Source organism: Argentina silus, assembly GCF_951799395.1.
Source record: "Argentina silus genome assembly, chromosome: 21".
Taxonomy (NCBI): domain Eukaryota; kingdom Metazoa; phylum Chordata; class Actinopteri; order Argentiniformes; family Argentinidae; genus Argentina; species Argentina silus.
In genome coordinates, this window is record NC_139675.1 from 4,712,143 (window position 1) to 4,733,023 (window position 20,881).

The following is a 20,881-nucleotide window of genomic DNA, read 5'->3' on the forward strand; positions in this document are numbered from 1 at the left end:
GTATTCACCTAGCAACACTACTTTGATTGGCTACAAAATTAAGCATCATAATTTATGCGTTTTTGGTGAATAAAGTGACCCTTGGCACTCCAGAATGTTGACACATTGGGTGACTTTATTCACCCTTGGCACTAAATGAGTTAAACATTAAAATAATCTTTTTACATCACTCTTTTCAGCCACGACCTGCGGTCCATGTAGTCCTGTCTTCCTGATATTCCACATCACCTTTTCTTTTTCACACAACCTTTTTTTGTGTTGCAAACCTACACTTGGTCTCTGAGTCATACAGTCCACAAAGAAGTAATATCTAATTGAAATACAAAGCAAACACACCAAGATTTCCCAAAAGCAGAAACTGTTGTGAAACTGCTGCTACTGCCTCACACAATGAGAACCCGCGGGAACACACTAAGTAGATGATTCAAGTTGGCTATGGTGGTTGTTTTAGCACCCGACCAGCCGTATCTGCAGTCAGTTGCAGCCTTGTGTGTCAATAAGGCAGAGATCCAAGTCAAACCAAAGGTTACAGCGAAGAGAGAAGCTGTATTTCTGTCCAAATCGTACATTTTTCACATCAATGCCATTTAATCCCAACAGAGTCCATCGAAACAGGACAAAGGCTTGTTGTCTGATCACACGACTCTCCCAGAGCGAAGAGAAACGCAATGAATAGTGACATCAAGTCTTAGACCTCATTCAATAGTCATTCAAGACACAGTTGTGTTAAGAGAGTTTCTAACGAAACACTCTGGTGTGGATGATATAACCTACAGCACCAGCACGACTAAATCAAACTCTGACCGAGACATGACTACACAACACTGAGACCCACGTTGAGTTGGTATGACAGTATTCTGAACCACCTCGGCAGGTCCTTCCACACACACACACGCACGCACACACACACACACACGCACACACACACACACACACACACATGCACACCCACACATATGCACAGTACATGTTCAGGTTCAAGTTCAGGTTCAGAGTCAGTCCATGTACTTTTCCACAGCTTACATGATGTGAATCAGCAGGAGCCTGTGGGTTAGCATCACAGCACCTACCCGCGCTGGCCTCTTAGCCCTCTGCGCAGGGGAAGGTTATTTTGGTCGCTGCACCGCTGACTTAGTCAATGCCCCTGGTTATGACTGTGGGCAGCAGCGGAGTGGAGGGGAGAGAGAGAGGGACCAGTCAGTCCAACCGTGGGGTACAGGCGGACAAAGACGCTTCTGTTGCTGCTGCATACAGACTCATGCGCCCCAAAGAGAGCTGCTCACAAGCTACACGACCCTTCCAGAGGAAAGCACTTCTAAAGGTAAGGGCTCATTTAACCAGTCCAAACAGCGTCACATAATGTGGCTCAACATGTAATGATGACGGTGGGTTATTATTATTCAGAATTGATCCAGTGTATCTAACCTCGGTGAAAAGTGTTTTCATTGGATGTGCCTCATTTCACGTGAGAATCTTTGGAATGAGTGACTATTACGTAACACCGAGATGGATGACTGTCGATAACATTGAGTCTACTATTCAAGGTGAAAACTGTCATTTAGTATGTATGTATGTATTAGAATGTATGTATTAGATTTCAATATATATATGTGTATTGCATCACTCGTTCAAATTGATTGACAGTTTTGAAATGTTTGATGATAGTGATAATATTGGGTTAGGGTTAGAGTTAGGGTTAGGGTTAGGGTTAGAGTTAGGGTTAGAGTTAGGGTTAGCAGTTCTGTACAATAAACGCTCATTATTTATACAGTGCAGTGGATTACATTACAAGTTACCATCTGATAGGCTGTTATGACTTGAGAGAAATCACTCCAGATTTACGATGATTAGAGATGATTTAAACATTTAGAGACCCCCCCCCCCCCACCACCACCACCACCCCCACCCCACCCCCCACCCCCCAGAGCTGCAAATCCTGACATCCAATTTCATTATTATCATTATCTTCTTATCAACAGATTAATCAAAAATGAAGGCGTTCCTCCTGGCTGCTATTCTCTTGGTGGGACTGCTGGGCTGTCGCGCCCTTCCGTCCCACCGTTGGTCCTGCTACAAGAAGGTCCTGAAGGACAGGGACTGCCACAGCGTGGCGGACGGCGTAGAACAGATCCGACCCATCGACTCCCTGCAGAACCACTTCTGGGAGGGCAACAAGTGTGACATGGTCTGCTACTGCAACTTCAGCGAGTTGCTCTGCTGCCCCAGGTAGTACTGCTTGACCTCCGCCACTAGGTGGCAGTGCTACTGCTGTGCAAAGCCAATAGGGGGTAAAACAAAAATAAGCTCTGTAAAGACAGAGGATGGCTCTGTGGCAGGGCGCCTTGTGCCTTGGCCAGGGCCGGCTGGCAGGCGCTGATTATAGCTGGGGACGAATAGGATCCAGTCACGGGCTGCATGTGAACACTGCCTACATTGTGGTTATCATAAGCCACCTATTAATACGAGCACATGTGTGCCTGAGGCGTGTGGTGGGGTTGACTGCTGTTCCCCTGGTCAGTTAAAAGGTCATTCACACTGTGTACACCACAGCCTTTGCTCATGTAAACAGACAGGGAGCCAATTGGATCCTGCTTTGTCCAATACACCTGTTGGTTGAGTAGAGCAGGATTCTCTGTGGTATGATGTACAGTATTTTGTTGTGTTTTGTGTGTGATGCCCTGTCAATTGTAAGCCATGGGGAAAAAATAAATAAAGCTTTTGAATTTGAACTATTTTGCTCAACATATGTTTTTTATGTTGTTTCAGGGACATCTTCTTCGGACCAAAGATCTCCTTTGTGATTCCATGCAAAACCTTTTGAGCCATCAGGCTGAATGAAGATTAAGAATGGCAACTTCTGGAGTAAAATGATGAGAGGGGAGGGGCTTAGGTTGGGGTCATGGCCATCCAGCCAGACACCAATGCAATGAAATGCATCTCATCATTCCCAACAACAAGACTGCTGTGATCAAGGCCTAGATGTGGATTTGAAGTCTGGAGGCTAAGCACACAGCCCTTAAAGCACTTTTAAGGCCTCCTTCACATTCTTCATATCATCAAATAAATGAATTATATTTTGGTTTAATTGAGACTAAATATAACTCATTTATTTGATGATATGAATGTTTAATTTGGCCAAAACAATGATGTATGCTCAGTGCTTTTGCCCAAGAGGAAACAGGTCTGACTTCTCTTGCCATAATAGCTATACAACATATTTGTATTCAGTTGTATCAACAACCATTATTAAATAGCAAAACATGTGCCATTGCTTGAGAAGCTATTTTAACAGTAAATTGTCACTCATAAGAGTATACTCATAGGAGGAGACACTCATAGGAGTATCATAACATGTGATGTTGTGGTGACCACTTTGGAGTGGGAACTTAAGAACGAGTACTGGAAGTCCTGAATACTTTGATACAGGGTGTGAACATGAAAGAAACCTTCCCAGAGTGTTAGTTTTAATAACTCATACAAGACTACATGTAACCTAGACTGGTGGAGCAGCTATAACCGGTTGGAACATGGCTCCATGACATCTCTTACTGTACTCTTAATGTACTATACAATAACATGCCATTATAACAACGTTTGTGAGAGTGTTAATTTCCGTGAAGTTGTTTCAGTTTCTTTTTTTTTTTTTTCCATGTGGCTCTTGCAAGCCAGTAACAAAAACATGACGTCAATAGTTTAGGCCTATAGAAGATAGACATACATAAAACAGAATCCATTCAAAGTTAACAAACTGAATCAAGAATAACACTAATGGGATATACAGTACAGGACACTTAGTTGACATTGAAGTAAAAGTACTGAAGTGGAATGCACATGTGCAATAAAGTGCTTGGTATAAGTTGCACAAGACACAGTGCATTCCATCCGATTATCATCTCATCATCCTTCAGACATCACAACAACAACAACAACAACAACAACAACCACAACCACATGTGATGCAACACATTTGATATCCTTTTTCTCTACAGCCATATAAGCTTTTATATAAATCTGCAACTACATGCATTATCACTGGTGCGGTTGAGCACCATCTCTTCAACCTCTATTCCAAAGCTTGGGGCTGGCGGTGACGACAATTACAGAGCAATTGAGCAACCAGACCTCTTTACACCTCTGGTGGACACCCTGTGGACAAGTCATCTACTCACCACAATGAACATCCAGCCTTGAATGTGTCCTCAAAGCCCAGTGGGTGTGTGAGGGTATGTGAGGCTGTTGTTTCAGTTGGCTGGATGGGTGACCAGTTGGGGGGCTTACAGTTTCATGCTAATGCTTCTTTTGCTTGCGGGGCCCGAACTGGTTCGAACAACAGGGTTGATGAGGCTAAGAGGGGCTTGAACATGCTAAAGGTGCATCATATCTTTTGTCTTATGCCCTAATTTCTCACTTGGGGTGGGGGTTTGATGAGAAACGTTCAAGGGAACGCAAAGTTGAATCCATTTTATTTAGCTGTGACTACAGTTGAAGAACAAGTTAAACTGCACCACTGAAAACCGTTATGTGCTTGACATTCAATTTTGCCCAGAGGGAGATCACATGAACATAACAAATACGTGCCTATATGTTACAGCACACTATAGCTGACAAGTAATAAGACTCTAGTAGCATTTGTACCTTGGTTATAAGTTATACCTTGGGCTCATCAGGCCGTATGAATCCTCCCTTCCACTAAAGTGCAGCTGCTGGGGTGGCATTCAAACAGTGACAACATGGACGGTTTGGCACTTCGACACTGGAGCAGCTGGGGCCGTGGGGCCTGAGGGAGAGAAGACACAGTCAATCTTGACATACAACCCCAACAGCCCTATTCTCTGTTTTCCCTCTCCAAGTGACACACTGGAACCGGTTTGAGCAGACTTGCTCCAGTTCCACGGCCCCGTGAGAGAATGAAAAAAACGAGGAGGAATGCACCTGGGAAGGAGCACCTGACTCCGAAGTCGGGAACGAAAGAGAAATATTCACCTCCTTCTGCCGTCTCTTTTTGATATGCCTTCATAGTCCCTAATTCGATGTTCTTCTTATTTTATAAATTCGTTTTCACGATTAGTCTACCAGTAGACACACGTTCTTTTAGCCCATACATGTAGCCTATTTACCCACGACGACGTGCAATTCACGTTCGAGCTCAATTCCTCCACACCTGTAGGGAAAGATCGTCTACTTAATCACCATGGACACATGTGATAGGCCTACACTCTGAACAAAACAGTAGCTAATCGTTTGCTTGTTCGAGGGAAAACATGTCCAACAACATTGCTTTGTTGTCTCTAATCAGTGGCATATTTGTGTACATTTGTCGCGGGAATGAATATGGTATTGATTACAGATAATAATAATGACCATAGACGGTAGGCTATCTAGCCGAGTTGGTCCCGTATTACGATGTTGCTCAGCTAGAGTGAAAAAGGCTCAGGTCGCGTGGCGTGGCTTTATTTTGCAGAGACATTGGCTGAAGTATTATGCGTCTTGTAGAGCACCACATGGCGTGGGACCACACTGGGGTCGCATCGGCACGCAGCTGACAGCTGTCGCCCCGCTGTGCTATTGTGCCCCTGCCGTTGTACAATGAGATTGTGCTTGTTGCGACAACATTACTGGCTAGACTGTGTTGAAACACAAGGAAACATTGCAACTTATGAGACTGTGAGCAACACAGTGAATTGTAGCATCAAGATTGCGTGGTCATTTTAATGTATTTCTAAGAAATGAAACTTCTGATTTGATGTATCTTTAGGCTACTACTCTCTCTATCACTCATATGTGTTTTCCCATGATTGTTTACTTCCTGTATCATGAGCCACCGACAATAATGCACTGGCGGCTGTATGGATCAGCTCACATGTTGCTTATCAAACGATACACTTCGGGGCTGGAGGTAATAACACACGAGGCTTTGCCAGTAGCAGAGTATCGGATACACATCCCCCCATCAAAAACATATAGGTTTTGGCGCCGTCTGATTTAAATCCCCGCTTTGACCAATCATTGGAGCGCCACAAAGAGGCGCTACAGACAACCATGCTGTTCTGAGCACGCATATGTTAAGCCAATCCAAGCAACGCGTTCACCCTGCGGCCCTGATTCGAATTTGAATGCTTACGTCTAGCCAACCGAACGACGGGAGGGAGGAGCCACCTACACATTTTAATCAAGTTCGTGCGGCCCGACATCCACTGACAAAACAGTGAGAAGAAGTTAGGATCCCCACTCATCGCATCTTGTGTGGCTGAATATACGGTGAGAACAGACTTCAGGTCTCCTAACAATGTGAAATATGTGTAATTTGTAGACTTAAATTGTGTTGTAGGTACATGCTTGAACACCTATGAATATATTTGTTTGTATGCTTTACGGATTTGTGATTGTTTACAATTTTGTACAATGTTACACAGCTAGCAAAATTTGCTCGCAAACTAGTAAGGCGGATTGATCGAGAAATGTGGGCTCAGTTTGCTAGGCTAGCTAGCAGTGGTAGTCATCATCAAACTTGATTTGATACTTTGTTGGGTCATTGTTGTTACAAATAATGTTAAAGCGAGTTAAAACATTAGATTTGTCAGAACTTTTTCTCAGAAACAATATTTGATTCCCCGCTTTTTCTAAGCTAACCCGCTACAATCGTGCTAACTGGCTAGTTAGCCGAGTTGCACGATGCATTCAAGACTTGGAAGCCATTGCCTGACTGGAGTAGCCTAGCTTACGTTAGCGGCCTCTTTGTAACTTCGAACAACTCGCTGAAATGAATTTGAGGATCGCTACTCAGTCTTTACGCAGTAATGAAATGTCTAGTGTAGATCACGGATTTAGTTGTGCTTAGATGGTCATTTTGAGCTTTTATGATCAACTTTGGCACTGGAATTGGTTTAGGCGGGAAACAAAATGGAGGAATGCTTATTGTCCCGGCCGTATGGTCACAACGAAGCAGGAACTTGATCGGATTAGTGCGTGTTAACGTCCTTGGCTGTCTGTGTGGTTTATAAGTTGGGGCACAGCGTCTCGTTAACGGTGGTTATATTCGTGTAGTTTTACGTGAGCGGCAATTACGTTTTTCTCACTTTAACGTTTTATTTAATTTCCAGAATATTGCAGCCATGCCGGGTAAAGATCCTAACAAGCCCAGAGGAAAGACCTCCTCCTATGCCTTCTTTGTCCAGACATGCCGAGAGGAACACAAGAAGAAACACCCTGGCACGTCAGTGAACTTTTCCGAGTTCTCCAAGAAATGTTCGGAGAGGTGGAGGGTAAGTTCCGAGGTGGCCATGTTGAAGTTTTGTTTTTCCGGGGGATGGGCTTGATCTCGACAAAAACAACAAGAGGAGGGACAAAGCTGTGCTAGGCAATAGTTGCAGCATGTCACTTCAGCAAATGGTGGTGGTATTAATAACATGTATCTATTCTATATGTTTTCCCAGACAATGTCCGCAAAGGAGAAGGTGAAGTTTGAGGACTTGGCCAAAGGCGACAAGGTTCGTTTCGAAAGGGAGATGAAGGGCTACGTGCCGCCTAAAGGAACGAAGGGAGGGAAGAGAAAGAAGGACCCCAATGCCCCCAAGAGGCCACCGTAAGTACTGCAGTTTAACTTAACTTGTTTTGGATTATGCAGACACCCCATTTTGGTCTGTTTGAAACTAAACGCCCCAACCTTTGTCCAACAGATCTGCGTTCTTCGTTTTCTGTGGTGACCACCGCGCCAAGATCAAGGGCGAACACCCCGGCATCTCCATTGGAGACATTGCCAAGAAGCTTGGTGAGCTGTGGGGCAGACAGACTCCCAAGGACAAGATCCCTTATGAGGCGAGGGCCGGAAAGCTGAAGGAGAAATACGAAAAGGTACGCTCCACTTAATTGCAGCGAGAGAAGTCTTGCTACTCCTTGGTGTGAAACCTGAAATCACAGTTGCCTAATAATAATACTTTGTTTATTTGTAGGATGTTGCTGCCTACCGTGCCAAGGAAGGCACTGCCAAGGCTGCCCCTGGCAAGAAGAGCGGACCTGGCAGGCCAGCCCCTAAGAAGGCAGAGCCAATGGATGACGACGATGATGATGACGATGATGAGGAGGAAGACGAGGATGATGATGATGACGATGATGAGGATGATGACTAAACTGCCTGAACTTGAGCTGGAGTATTTACAAAACAATGTGAACCTAAAATGAAATTTGTAACAATGTATTGGAACATGTACAGTGATGTGCAGGGCTTCAATACATACGGAGGTCCATGTGCTGTTTTGTAAATTTTAACGGCTGATTTTCTTGAAGCACTGCTTTTTTTTTGTCTTGGATAGTGGTGATATTTGTTATTTTTCTCCGCTATATTGTTTCCACTGCCATTTTAAGAAAACAAGGAAAAATGTGTAGTAAAAGTTCGCAACCATTTTTAACGTGGAGCTAAACTGTTTCCGTGTAGAATGTTTTTTTTATAATAAAATTTTGTATATTATGATTAACCACCTGTCTCATTAATAACCCTGATGTACTCTTGTGGAGAGATTACTGATTTAACTAGCATGTGCTGAGTATAGCAGAAGACTAGATTAAAGGCAGCCTGTTCACTTCACACTGCTGAATCGCATTAAATATCCTTAAGTGAAGAAAATTAGTTTTTGAAAAACTTTGATCATGATCAGTCTGGCTTGTTCTCCACTTATTGGCAGACTATTGTCCATTAATAACATGTATTAATCATTGGTAGTTTAATGATTAACCTGGGTCATGTGAGTTAATACTGTGACCCATTTAGTAGGTGTTTTCAGTATGCATGATGAGAAAGTTTTGCAGTATGTAAAATGTCAAGACGCCGGTCACCTTCACTGCACTATTCAGGAAGTCCTGACTTAGTCCCAGAATTCAATGGAGCAGGTAAGGGACGTGGGCAGTAGTGAAACTGAATAAATTATTAACAACATGGTTGATTTGCAGACGACTGGTGCTCAGTATGAATGAAATGTTGGAATTTGTCACATACTGGATCCTTTTTACAGTATGGTTAGTATGTAGTAGATAGTTGAAGGAAACAATAGGCAGTATAAGCTTTCAGACAAGGCCATGGTACGTCAGGTCAACTGTACTGTTGCAGTGTCTTGACGGTCCTCAGAGTACGAGTCTTGGTTCTGGTGGAAGGTAACGTTGTATGACATCACAATACACCAATGTTCTGGGCATGCAGGCCAAGGCCAGCGCACTGATTCTCCTTTTACCGCCTTTGATGGCGACATTTCAGTCTGAGTCAAAACAAGACGGGTCTGAGGGCTTTATTTTAGTAGGGCCATGGGCGCTTAAAGCCTGTTACATCAGTAATCTGGAGATGGCCCCAATATGTGGGGTTTAGCAAGCCTTGGAGCACCATAAAGTTGTGTGCTCAACATAGATGAGTGAGAGTAACACAACATGGCTGCTATGAACTAAACACACGAACCATTTTAAACCAGTAACACCACTACCCTTTGATCATTCTAAGCCTCAGGGACGAAAGAAACAAACATTCTTTGTATAAGACATTTCAGGGAATGCTGTTGTGGTAAAAATGTTGATTTTATTTCCATGAGAAAACAGTTAGAGCCCATATATTTTTTTTTTATAAGTTAGATATTTACACCTTCATTCAAGGCCCACTGCATATCTCAAAATGTTACATTTAGAAATAAATCTATGTACATCATACAAAAATTGCATACACAATCAATCAATCAGATCATACCCACAAAGAAAATAAATAATTTTCTTCATTTTGCTTTGAACAAAAGCTGTTGTCTGACTCTGGTTTCTTTGTCCTCATCATAACATACTGCTTGCTCATTTGCCCCCCTATACCAAGCTGGATATGTGCAATTGAAAAAATAAATAAAAAAACCCAACCCTCCCCTTATTTTTTACTCAATGAAATTCACCATCTACAAGAGCCACAATATTTTAAATTCAAGCCTTCACTATGCCAATGACCAACATCATTGAAGTGCTTTCACATGTCATGAAGACATCCAGTGTTAACGCTTGATCATATTTGAACAAGAGTATGAGTGGACATGAATCCATATATTGCAGCTTTCACAAACGTGGGATCCCTAGTACCCCAACCAACCGGGGGGCAGTTCACCCAGACTACTAGTGGTTGTGGATTGTTGAAGTTTACACACCGATCACAGAACCCTCCACCAACAATAAAGTTTTTTTTTGTTTTTGTTTGTTAGAAAAATGTTGTCTGACCCCCTGAGCAAAATCCCCAAGAGCCCGCTATGATGAAAAAGACAGCGAAGAGAGCATGTAAACATCTTCTACTACGGGAAAAAATCCATCATCCTTGTGTGTGTTTGTGTGTGTGTGTGTGTGTGTGTGTGTGTATGAATGAGAGTGTGTATGGAGTATCATGAGAGGGAGAAGACTGAGAGCACAGTTCTCAACATCAGTATGTACAACCTGCACACAACCTCTTGATGCTGCAGTGAAACAGGGGGTTCGAGTCCCGTTGGAGAGCTCCAGTACGTTAGCCTTACACCGCTACGATATTGTTCATCTCCCATTTCTGAGTGCTCTTGATGGTGTCACAGTCGGCTATGAAGACTTTGTGGAGGACGTCCGAGCGGTCCAGGCATTTCCCAGTGGGAACGTGCGTGAACCTGTGGAGGTCCTGCGTGGGACGACAAACACATTCAACATCAATGTAATGGAGCCATCAGAGGACACCCGTTCCACAGCCTCCAGCCTCGCTGCCACTTAGCCTCGCACAGCCTAGAAAATATATTGTTTTATTGTTCTATTTTGTAAATTTCTTATTGCTATTTTGTTAATATTTTGCTTCTTTGGCACATTTTCTGTTAATATTTGCTTATATAATGTTTTTTTTTTTTATATTGTTTTTTTATGTCCATGCCACCAACCTCACCAAGTCAATTTCCTGTATGTGCAAATATACTTGGCCAAATAAAAGAATTCTGATTCTGATATGTATAATATGAACTCCCCCTTTCTCTCCCTAGTTGAAAATTATATTATTGATCACAAAAAACAAGCAAACTATAAGTTCATTTATTCAGAAAATATGTTCAAACATAAAATTATTGGTAAGGAGAAACATCATAATCTGCCAAGAATTGCAAGAAGAGACCATACAGCTGTGTGCTGTAGACTTGTACAACATCACATTTAAAAGATAACTTGAGCAACACATTATTCTGTTCTTCATTTATTTGGATTCATTGCACTAGACGTATACCGCCCTCCAATTCTCACCATAACTTGTGCAGCTGGTTTAAGAGGTCAACTTGAACCCACAACGCCTGCCACACCTGAGGCTGGCCTCACCACAGATCCCAATATAGACACCCGTTTCACAGCCTCCAGCCTCCAGCCTCCAGCCTCCATGCCACCGTGTGCTTACCTTGAAGTAGCGCCACTCCGTGTTCTCATTCATGTTGCAGTGTGTGATGATGACAGACGACCCGTCTGTGCCTTTGGTCAAACACTGGTCGTACTGCATCAGCTGGTTGGCCTCATTGATCCTGAAGAGCTGAAGACACAAGGCTGTCAGTACCAAGTCTGACCGTGTATACTGAAAGATGTACGCACTCACTGCAATGTTAGTCACTTTGGATAACAGCTTCAGCTAAATGGCATATATTTGTATTATTGATCTTATAATTGAAGCGTTGTACAGGTGATTTTTCTAATGAGTTTGTTATTCTATTGGTATTATCATGACGGAAATGTATAAAACCCTTTGCTGGTGATGTGTGTACTGTACTTGGATACACGTTGCTAAAATGTGCCTTAAAGCATGGTTGCACTCTCTCTTTTCATCCATCAGCATCATAATAAAGAAAGTGTGTTTACAAAAGTAATATAATATATGCCATTTAGCTGACGCTTTTATCCAAAGCGACTTACATTGCAGTGAGTGCATACATTTCAGTATATATGGTCCCAGCGGGAATCAAACCCACAACCTAAGCGTTGTTAGCGCCATGCTCTACCAACTGAGCCACAGAGGACCACACAAGTCCTACCTGGTTTCCTCCCATCCTGTGACAGGGTCCAATCTCCACAGTGCCTCCATTGGTGTGGCCCATGCTGTCTATGCAGTAGCTGGTCTCATACCCTCGAACCTGAGACAACAGCAGGAGGTCAAACATACTCTCCCCAGGCCCATAACACAATTCTCTCTCCAATAGGATTTTCACCAAAATCAAAATATGGCCGATCAAAACAAATCAAATCAATCAAATCTTCTATAGCACATTTGATACACAGAGGCAACACAGTGCGCATCACAGAACATTAAATAAATAAAAGTTAAAAAAGCAATAAGGAAAAAAAAAAAAAGCAATAAAGAAAAAAAAACAATAAAGTTAAAAAAGACGAGACAAAACATTATAGGGTAAAAATATCACAGCCATGGAGGTTCAAACAGTAACAACATGTGAGGACTGCAGAGAACAATGCATGGTCAACTAAAACCTCCCATGTAATAAAAGGAATGAGCTATGGATATATATACTGTTTATACCACTGTTTATATTACTTCTATTTTATTTCATTCTATTTTAAAACTTATTGTTGCACTACTCTGTGGCACTGTCACTTTTGCATTTCACTGTGTACTTGTATGCACGTGACGAATAAAGAATCTTGAATCTGAGGAATAAGCTAAAAGACCTGAGTGTCTTTCACCTACCGTTGAATAGGGGGGAACTGACTCTATTTTGCCCTAAAACCTAAAACGTTTTGAATTCCATAGAACTCACTAGAAAATGTTTTGTTATGGCAACCCTGGGTGTGGATTTGGGGGCCTCTGCGCCGTGTCTAAGAAGAAATCGAAGTGAAACAATGACATATATCGTAGCCTACCTCTCCCCACTCGACGTTTTTGGGCGGCAGTGGGTAGTGTGTGGGAATGTCGTAGGCGATTTCCTCCATGAACCACTTGAAGCTCTTACAGCGATGCTCCTCTCTGAACTTCTTGAGCTGGCTGATGTCCCCGTAGGCCAGCGTGAGGGTCTCAGGCCGGCTGGCGTAGAAGTAGTCCTTGTATTCGTCCCACCACACCTCCACCACGCGTACGTAGTTCTGGATGGAGCACGACACACAGCAGTTACTGGGACACCTCTCCCTGAGTGGTGTTTATTAACGGAGAGTATGGAGGACGCTGGCTGAGAGCCAAGCTGCTTTACACAGGAGAGAGACACACCCATACACTCATACTGTCCACACATTCAATCAACATCAACCATCTGATAAGGTGAAAGGAACACTAAAGAAACCAGCGGTGCTTACGTTGTGTTAACGAGTGTAATATGCAAAATGCAATCTCGTCACCCTTGAAGCTTTCCATAACAAGACCAGGGTGAAGCTTATTAGTTGACTTAGAATCAAAGTAAGTGGATGAGCAAAGGACGCCAGCGCCATCCTGGGCTATGGTGGTGGGGGTGACGTGCCAGGGCTGGGTGGGCGCAGGCAGTGAGCGTGCGCCTGGGCACCCAGACTGGCAACACTGACCTTAAGTGTGGGCGAGGAGCCCACGTGGGCCGGGGGCGGGTTGCCTTGCCAACCCTGCAGGCGGTAGATGTGGCCCACGCGGGAACAGGGCACGAACAGCAGCTGGCCGCCACACTGCCAAATCTGGGCAGGACAGAGACAGACACCAATTACTCAGGCGTGGTTGGCGAGTCAATATGCCACCACAAAGCTATGGAGCTAAATAGAGGCCCAAAAAAAAAAAAATGACATGAATATTAACTTGCACAACTGTATGACTAAAAATACACACACACAAATACATGCCAGGAAGCTTTATATGGTCTTAGTGTCCACAGTTTACCTTGTGGGATATTTCAGAGTTCTACGATACACTGAGATATTCCATGTTCTTATTTGATTTCTGTGGCTGTTACCTTGTAGGAGATCTCAAAGTTCTCCCCTCCCCAGATCTGCAGTCCTGGGTCATACAGACCCAGCTCGAAGAAGAAGTCCCTCTCGATGGCAAACAGGCCGCCAGCCATGGCAGGAGACCTGGTGGACACACAGCTCTCAGACTGGACCAGAACTACATCTCCCATGACCCCAGTGGGGGTTCATTATACAACTCAAACAGAGGAGACAAGAACAAGCCTGGGACCAGACTGAATTTTTAGCCTTTCATTCCCCTCAATGACATCAGTCTGCAACTGCTCCGAATGGGCGGAGTTTGGATCGGCTAGAGTACCACTGGACCAATCAGTTTCCTTCGAGGAACTGCGGGCAAGTTTCTAGATCCAATCACTGACTACATTTGTTTTGCACATCACTCATTATCGACGTGGACAAAATAGTTTCCAACAGAGATTCCAGACTGATATTTAGGGAGGTGGAAAGAAGCAACATTCAGTCTGTTTCCAGGCTCGACTAAAGCCACAGGTAGCAGGGGGAAACACGGCCACAGTACATGATGGAATATGGAAACGTACAAAGTATGAACAAAGATGTGAACTGTGAAGAGACCTCTGCCCCAAAGAGTGCTCCATCCAAGTGACCAATATCATGCCAATATCAGTCACCCTAGTGGAACCTCACTATATATCTTAATTAATTAAGCTACGTGGTCGCTGGTCGGCTATTAAGTGGAGAAGACAAAAGAGATTCAAGGTGAGAGAACCTCACCTAGAGGAACTGAGAGGCAGAGAGCAGAGAAGGAGGTAGGGAATTCCGTGACGTTTTCCATTAAAGTGTAAAGAACTCGAAATGCACTGTTGAAGCAATGTGATGTTTTTCCACGTTATCAGGGACTATTAGTAGTTGCTAGTGTTCATTGAGTCCTTGTTTTTATTTGTTTAGGCCATTTATTGCCGTTTATTTAATATCAGGAAATTTGGCACACATTAAAGTGGAGCAAATTCATGTCAGAGTGACACCACAATCAAGAGCTAGTAAAACGTCTTTATAAAATGTATTTATAATTAAAGATTTAACGTTCTACGAGGCAGAACTTTAGAAACATTAGAAATTAGAATAGTTAATGTAGACTATGTTAATGCAATGTTAATGTAACTAATAACGTAACACCAAGTCGTAGTGCCAAAGAGCAGAGTACTGTAGTCAATGATGCCTGCCGTCAAAGACCGGCCTCAGCCAAGAGCACACCATGCAAACCCCACCGTCCATGCAGCCTGCGCAGTCACAACACCACCTCATGCACACTGACACACTCCACACACCGCTGTAGCATTCGTACCCTCCCTCCCCCCGGGGTGGGGTTTGAGTTAGAGGGGGTGAATTACCGATATGGCTCAGTTCTAGTTAATCTCTTCTGCTTCTCCTTGCTACCGAGGGGCACGCGCTTCCAGAGCATGCTCCAATCCCACGCTCCGCGGGCAAAGCCATCCTTGTCCCCGCCCCCCTGGGGGTCAATGATGAAGGTCTGGCCGTGAATGGAGTCTATAAGGGGCACCGTGGAGACCGTTCTGGACGGGGTGAAGGGGATGGATGGGGGGGCATGCAGAACACATGCGGACGTGCGCGCACATACACACACGATGCGTACACACACACAGACACACACCAAATGCGTGCACACACACACACACGATGCGTACACACACACAGACACACACCAAATGCGTGCACACACACACACACACACAGATGCACACACACAGACGCACACACGCACAGAGACGCACACACACACACACACACAGACACAGACGCAGACACACACACACACACACACAGAAGCACACAGACAGGTGGGGGTGGGGTGGGGGGGAACAAAAACAAGAGAGGTGGTGTTTTAGATGAGCATGCGTGGTATGGTTTGGGTTGAGCAGTGTTTACCGATAGGGCTCGGTCCTGTGTGTCCTCTTAGCCTTCTCTCGGCTGCTGAGGGGAACCCTCTTCCACAGCAGACTCCAGTCCCAGGCTCCCCTGGCCAGCCCGTCCTCGTCGCCGCCCTGCTGGGGCTCGACGGTATAATCATTGCCGTCTATGTAATCTATCAAAGGAACTGTGCAAACCATTCTGGAAACAAGCAACGAGAACAGAACACACACACACAACAGGCGTCACAGTGGGGCAGGCCTGCTGTAGTGATTCTTCCCGTAAAGCACATTGTATTGTATGTGTGTGTGACATAAAATAGAGTTTCATTTCATGGCAGTAGTTTGCCAGGATTAGAGGTCATCATCTGTGTCTACCTCCACCAGCCTCCCCTGCTATCTATAAATCAATGTTTTTAACATGAACATCAGAAAAGACATGTAATGTGTATGAGATGACAGTTATACTGTGGGTCACCTTACAGCATGTTTTCATTTCCTTGTCAGCCTATAGACTGAGAAATGCAAAATTACAAATCACAATATTGAAAAGATCATTGAATTTGCAGGCTTGGATGGATTACGACAGTCAATACATAACCTAGAACAGTAACAGAGATGTGAAAGGCACTCAATATAAAAGTGATATAAAAGGAACACAAACAGCCCTGAGAGATGGGACTGGCACGCAGCCGTCTGTCTGTTTCAATGTTCTTCCTGTAAAGATGGATGAAATGTGCTGTAGAAATAAAGTTTGATTCGATCATCGAGTGCTCCTACCTGTCCTTGGATATGGGGGCCACCAGGGGGGCGTACCAGTTCACTGACACCTCACAATGGGCGTCCAGGTAGATCAGCACCTGGGGCGGACACGGACACACACCTTTAGTGCGCGCACGCGCACACACACACACACACACACACACACACACACACACGCTCATAAGTGTATATGACTGTGTCTTTTGTCTAATCCTACCTGTCCCACGGTGGCTTTGCGGGCCCCTATGCTCCTCGCCTGGATCAGCCCCTCTCTCTTCTCATTGCGGTAGAGTTTGACCAGGCCATTCCACTGTTTAATGTACTCCTCTAGCCTCTCCTTCAGGTGGACTAGAGAGAGGGAGGGACAGAGGTATAGACTTCTGTTAGTGTCTGAGAGGGCCAGACCCGGGCCAGACCCGGGCCAGACCAGACCCGGGCCAGACCAGACCCGGGCCAGACCAGACCCGGGCCAGACCCGGGCCAGGCTCAGGCCGGAGACAGTCAAATCAGATACAATAGTAGTCACAGTAGTTTTATTAGTACTTTGCCGCATTGGATGTCACGCCAATATAAACATGATATAACAACGTTTACGATGGTCTATAAAACAATTACTTAATAATCTCTCACGCCAATATAAACATGATATAACAACGTTTACGATGGTCTATAAAACAATTACTTAATAATCTCTACTTTATCAACTTGTATTTGATGGTATGTGTGTACATATTGGTTTCACCGTTCAGAAATGACAACACTTTGTATACATAGTTGCTCTATTTCAGGGTACTCAAAAGTTGACACGACACTTGGCTTAACAGGTGTTTCTGGTTTGTTAGATGTGTTCTGTCACAAAATTTGTGCAGTCATAGGAAAGCTCTCAATGTCTAATATTGATTCTAGGCTTTGTGTTCGCCTTTGGTGTCTGATATTGGTGTCTGTCAACATGAGGACCAAAGAGACATCAATGAAAGTCAAGGAAGCCATTATGAAACCAGTACAGTGAAATATCAGAACAAAACTATCAGAAACATACCCAAAGCCTTAAACCTACAAAAATAAACAGTTTGGAACATCATTAAAAGGAAAGAAAGCGCTGGGTAGCTCAGAAATCGTCAAAAGACTTCTACAGCGGATGACCAAAGAATGCTGACCATGATTAAGAAAACCCCCAAACCAACTATCCCACAGATCAGCAACACTCTCCAGGAGGCAGGCCTGAATGAGCCAGATACTACCATCCGCAGAATACGTCACCAGCAGAACTACAGAGGCTACACACTGCAAGACGCACGCCACTAGTTAGCCACGAAAACAGGATGGCCGTGTTGTGGTTTGCTAAAAAGTAACTAACAAAGCCTGCAGAGTTCTGGAAAAAGCTCTTGTGGACGGATGAGACAAAGATTAACATGGAGCAGAGTAACGCAAGAGTGAAGTGTGGAGGTAAAAAAATGAAAATGAAAAGGAACTGCTCAATATCTACAGCAAACCACCTCATCAGAGAGGGTGTTACGGCTTCGGTGTGTATGGCTTCCACTGCTGGAACCAGTCAAACGGTATGTCATGGCATTCTTGCCGCCTGCAACACAGATTATACTGCAACAAAACAACCCTCATCTATGTGCAAATGCTTCTTTTCTTTTTTGAAAACCTTAAATAGCTTGTTTTCTTGCAGCAGTGTGAGTGCAGTTGGAGGCGGTGAGGGGCTCGCCACAGCCTTGCAATGGGAGACTGGTACTACGGATGGGTTCTCAGAGCTCTCCACAACCTACTGCCAGCCAGGCCGTCACTGTCCCCCCCCCACCCTCCCACCCCCTCTCTTTGGACGAGTCTCTCACACATACAATACGAAATACTAAAGCTAGGGCTGGGGCTGGGGCTGGGGCTGGGGCTGGGGCTGGGGCTGGGGCTGGGGCTGGGGCTGGGGCTGGGGCTGGGGCTCACAATGCCAGGCTGAGGGAGCCGTGGGGGGGTCTGGGTATTGCCTCAATGATGGCCTCCTCTCCCTTGCTATTCAGTGCCAGCGAGATTTACATGACAAAGGCCTAGTGCTGTTCCAGAGTGATGGTTCAATTTAATTAGGGTGGGGGTCCCCATGGCCAACAGTCATCTGCAGGCATGGCTGAATTTGAAAACGGGGGCCATTTGAAGATATAAATTGAGTCACTGATAGCAAATCACATTGGTGTTTGAGTCCAAGTTTGAGACTACCTTTGTTATTCAAGTCACAGGCCCACATAACCCCACTGGTGAGTTTGAGGGCGTTACCTTTGTTGCTGAAGTCATCGATCATGACAATCTCGGCCAGGTAGCGCCGCGGCGTTCTCTTGATGACGCTGTGGATGGTTCTCATCAGGGTGGACCAGCCCTCGTTGTGGAACACGATGATGATACTGGACGTCAGCAGGTTCTCATCATAGTGCCAATACTTACACCTGAGGGGAGAGAGGGAGAAGGGGGGGGGGGGAGAGGGAGAGAGAGAGAGAGAAGAGAGAGAGAGAAGGGGGGGGGGGGGGAGGGAGAGAGAGAGAGAGAGAAGAGAGAGAGAGAAGGGGGGGGGGGAGAGGGAGAGAGAGAGAGAGAGAGAGAGAGAGAAAAGGGGGGGGGGGGGAGAGGGAGAGAGAGAGGGAGAGAAGAGAGGATGATGGAGAGGGGGAGGAGAGAGTGCTATATTGAGTGTGGCGTGCGTACATACGGTACATCTTGAATCTGAAAGGTTGTGCGTTTGGGAACCATGGGTAAACCCTGTGGTGGCTAGAAAGCACAAGGCCGAGGACACTTCCACAGGCTAACGCTGGGAGAGCCTCCGCTCCTTTGTATCAGCTAATCATATTCAGCCCTCACAATGAGGGGGTAGAACAATAGCCGCAGCCTAGATAGACAGCACAAAGTGCAACAACAAGGAACCACAGGAACACATTGAAATCTGCCATAGCAGCTCATACCAAACGCAGAAAAGCCCTAGCTAGCTTGGGTTAGCTTAGCTTACAAGCACACAATAGCAACTGCCGCTTGAGCCCCATGCACTCCAACACATGGCAGCGTTAGCCAAGGCTTAGCTTAGCCCCCCCTCTATTGCATCCCCCACACACAGCTCTCTGCTAGCAGCACCGTGCTGTGGCAGTCACTACCCCTCCCCCTCCCACCCCCAGCTCCCTCCATCTCCCTCTTCCCCTCCCCCAGCAGAGCAGGCCATCTGTGAGGCAGGAAGGCAGCCCTGCTTTTTGCTTCCTCTAGCAAGGCACTGTGTGTGAGTGTGAGTGTGTGTGTGTGTGTGTGTGTGTGTGTGTGTGAGTGTGTGTGTGAGTGAGTGTGAGTGCGCGTGAGTGTGTCCCAGTTTCACTTCCTCATTCTCAGAGCTCTCCCTCAGCCTATAAATCCTAGCCGCTCTACCGCCACAGTATTCATTGCCACATGTCACCTCCGGGCTCCCAGCCAGCCACCACCACCACCACCACCACCACCACCAGCAGCAGCCCGGCAGAATCCACCAGCAGCAGCAACACTCCTTCAGTCCAGGGGGAGATGATGGAGAAATGATGGAGGCTGCTGGTGGACACTGGTAGCAGGGCATACAGAGGCTATTTTTAGCAGCTTTGAGCTCCGGAGAAAAAATATATTCTTGAGTGTCTCACGGACAGTCAGGCAGGCGGGCGGGCGAACGGAAAAGCCGGCGTGTTGCGACTCCTGGAATTCTGAGGTCACTTGACCCTGGAATCTGAGCGACGACACATGGACAGCGCGGTGTGGAATTCAGGCGTGAGAGACGGGAGCAGGCTGAACTGGGAACAGTTTTTATATGGCGCAGCAGAGGGGGTCTCTGGGTTGGTCTGGGGCTGGGCTGATGTGAGAACAGTGTAGAGCAGCAGTCTTTGAGACGGGTTAGGCCGAGCCTAGTTAAGATCCCACCAAAAGGTCAGCCTGTTCTCCCTGATCAAGTTGGATTATTGCATTTAGTGAATAAATGGGTCTCTTTGTATGATCCCTACATGGGGTGGGTGTGTGTGTGTGGAGTATGTGTGTGTGTGTGTGTGTGTGTGTGTGTGTGTGTACTAAAGGTGTGTGTATGTATTGGTTTGTTTTGCATTGTAAATGTAATTGTTTGAGTGTGGGTGGGGTGTGTGTGTGTGACAGAGAGAGAGAGAGAGAGAGAGAGAGAGAGATTGAGTGCATTACAAAACAGCTCACTGTCCAGATGAAGCACCTCACGTCAATCACGTTTAGAGGACTCAAGGTCCCATATGTCACTTTATTTCTGGGCTGTTAAATCCAAGACCTACTGCCCTGTGGGCCTCAGTGGGTAGAGCATA

General features: G+C 45.4%; 3 protein-coding genes across 5 annotated transcripts in view; 2 read left to right on the forward strand and 1 right to left on the reverse strand.

Moving 5' to 3' along the window:
* The first annotated feature begins 1,266 nt into the window (after positions 1 to 1,266).
* Positions 1,267 to 3,572, forward strand: LOC310821347 (scrapie-responsive protein 1-like). Its single transcript, XM_083693361.1, has 3 exons — positions 1,267 to 1,321; positions 1,980 to 2,226; positions 2,767 to 3,572. Exons 2-3 carry the CDS (start codon positions 1,991 to 1,993, stop codon positions 2,819 to 2,821), a joined length of 291 nt encoding a protein of 96 aa, XP_083549487.1. The 5' UTR covers positions 1,267 to 1,321; positions 1,980 to 1,990; the 3' UTR covers positions 2,822 to 3,572.
* A 2,613-nt stretch (positions 3,573 to 6,185) lies between these two features.
* Positions 6,186 to 8,471, forward strand: hmgb2a (high mobility group box 2a). The gene is made up of 5 exons (XM_083692925.1): positions 6,186 to 6,258; positions 7,101 to 7,262; positions 7,434 to 7,582; positions 7,677 to 7,851; positions 7,950 to 8,471. Exons 2-5 carry the CDS (start codon positions 7,113 to 7,115, stop codon positions 8,124 to 8,126), a joined length of 651 nt encoding a protein of 216 aa, XP_083549051.1. The 5' UTR covers positions 6,186 to 6,258; positions 7,101 to 7,112; the 3' UTR covers positions 8,127 to 8,471.
* Positions 8,472 to 9,536: 1,065 nt separating this feature from the next.
* The window catches only part of galnt7 (UDP-N-acetyl-alpha-D-galactosamine: polypeptide N-acetylgalactosaminyltransferase 7), a 20,021-nt gene continuing 8,676 nt past the window's right edge, over positions 9,537 to 20,881 (reverse strand). The window contains exons 3-13 of one of the 3 annotated variants that reach the window (XM_083693252.1): positions 18,840 to 19,006; positions 16,786 to 16,916; positions 16,587 to 16,666; positions 15,826 to 16,008; positions 15,270 to 15,452; positions 13,908 to 14,025; positions 13,513 to 13,635; positions 12,865 to 13,083; positions 12,024 to 12,122; positions 11,399 to 11,527; positions 9,537 to 10,648 (exon numbers count right to left, since the gene is read on the reverse strand). In XM_083693252.1, the coding sequence (XP_083549378.1) occupies positions 10,511 to 10,648; positions 11,399 to 11,527; positions 12,024 to 12,122; positions 12,865 to 13,083; positions 13,513 to 13,635; positions 13,908 to 14,025; positions 15,270 to 15,452; positions 15,826 to 16,008; positions 16,587 to 16,666; positions 16,786 to 16,916; positions 18,840 to 19,006 (1,570 nt within the window). In that variant the 3' untranslated portion in view covers positions 9,537 to 10,510. The remainder of the gene's footprint in view (positions 10,649 to 11,398; positions 11,528 to 12,023; positions 12,123 to 12,864; positions 13,084 to 13,512; positions 13,636 to 13,907; positions 14,026 to 15,269; positions 15,453 to 15,825; positions 16,009 to 16,586; positions 16,667 to 16,785; positions 16,917 to 18,839; positions 19,007 to 20,881) is intronic. The other 2 variants (XM_083693250.1, XM_083693251.1) reach the window with 2 other exon arrangements.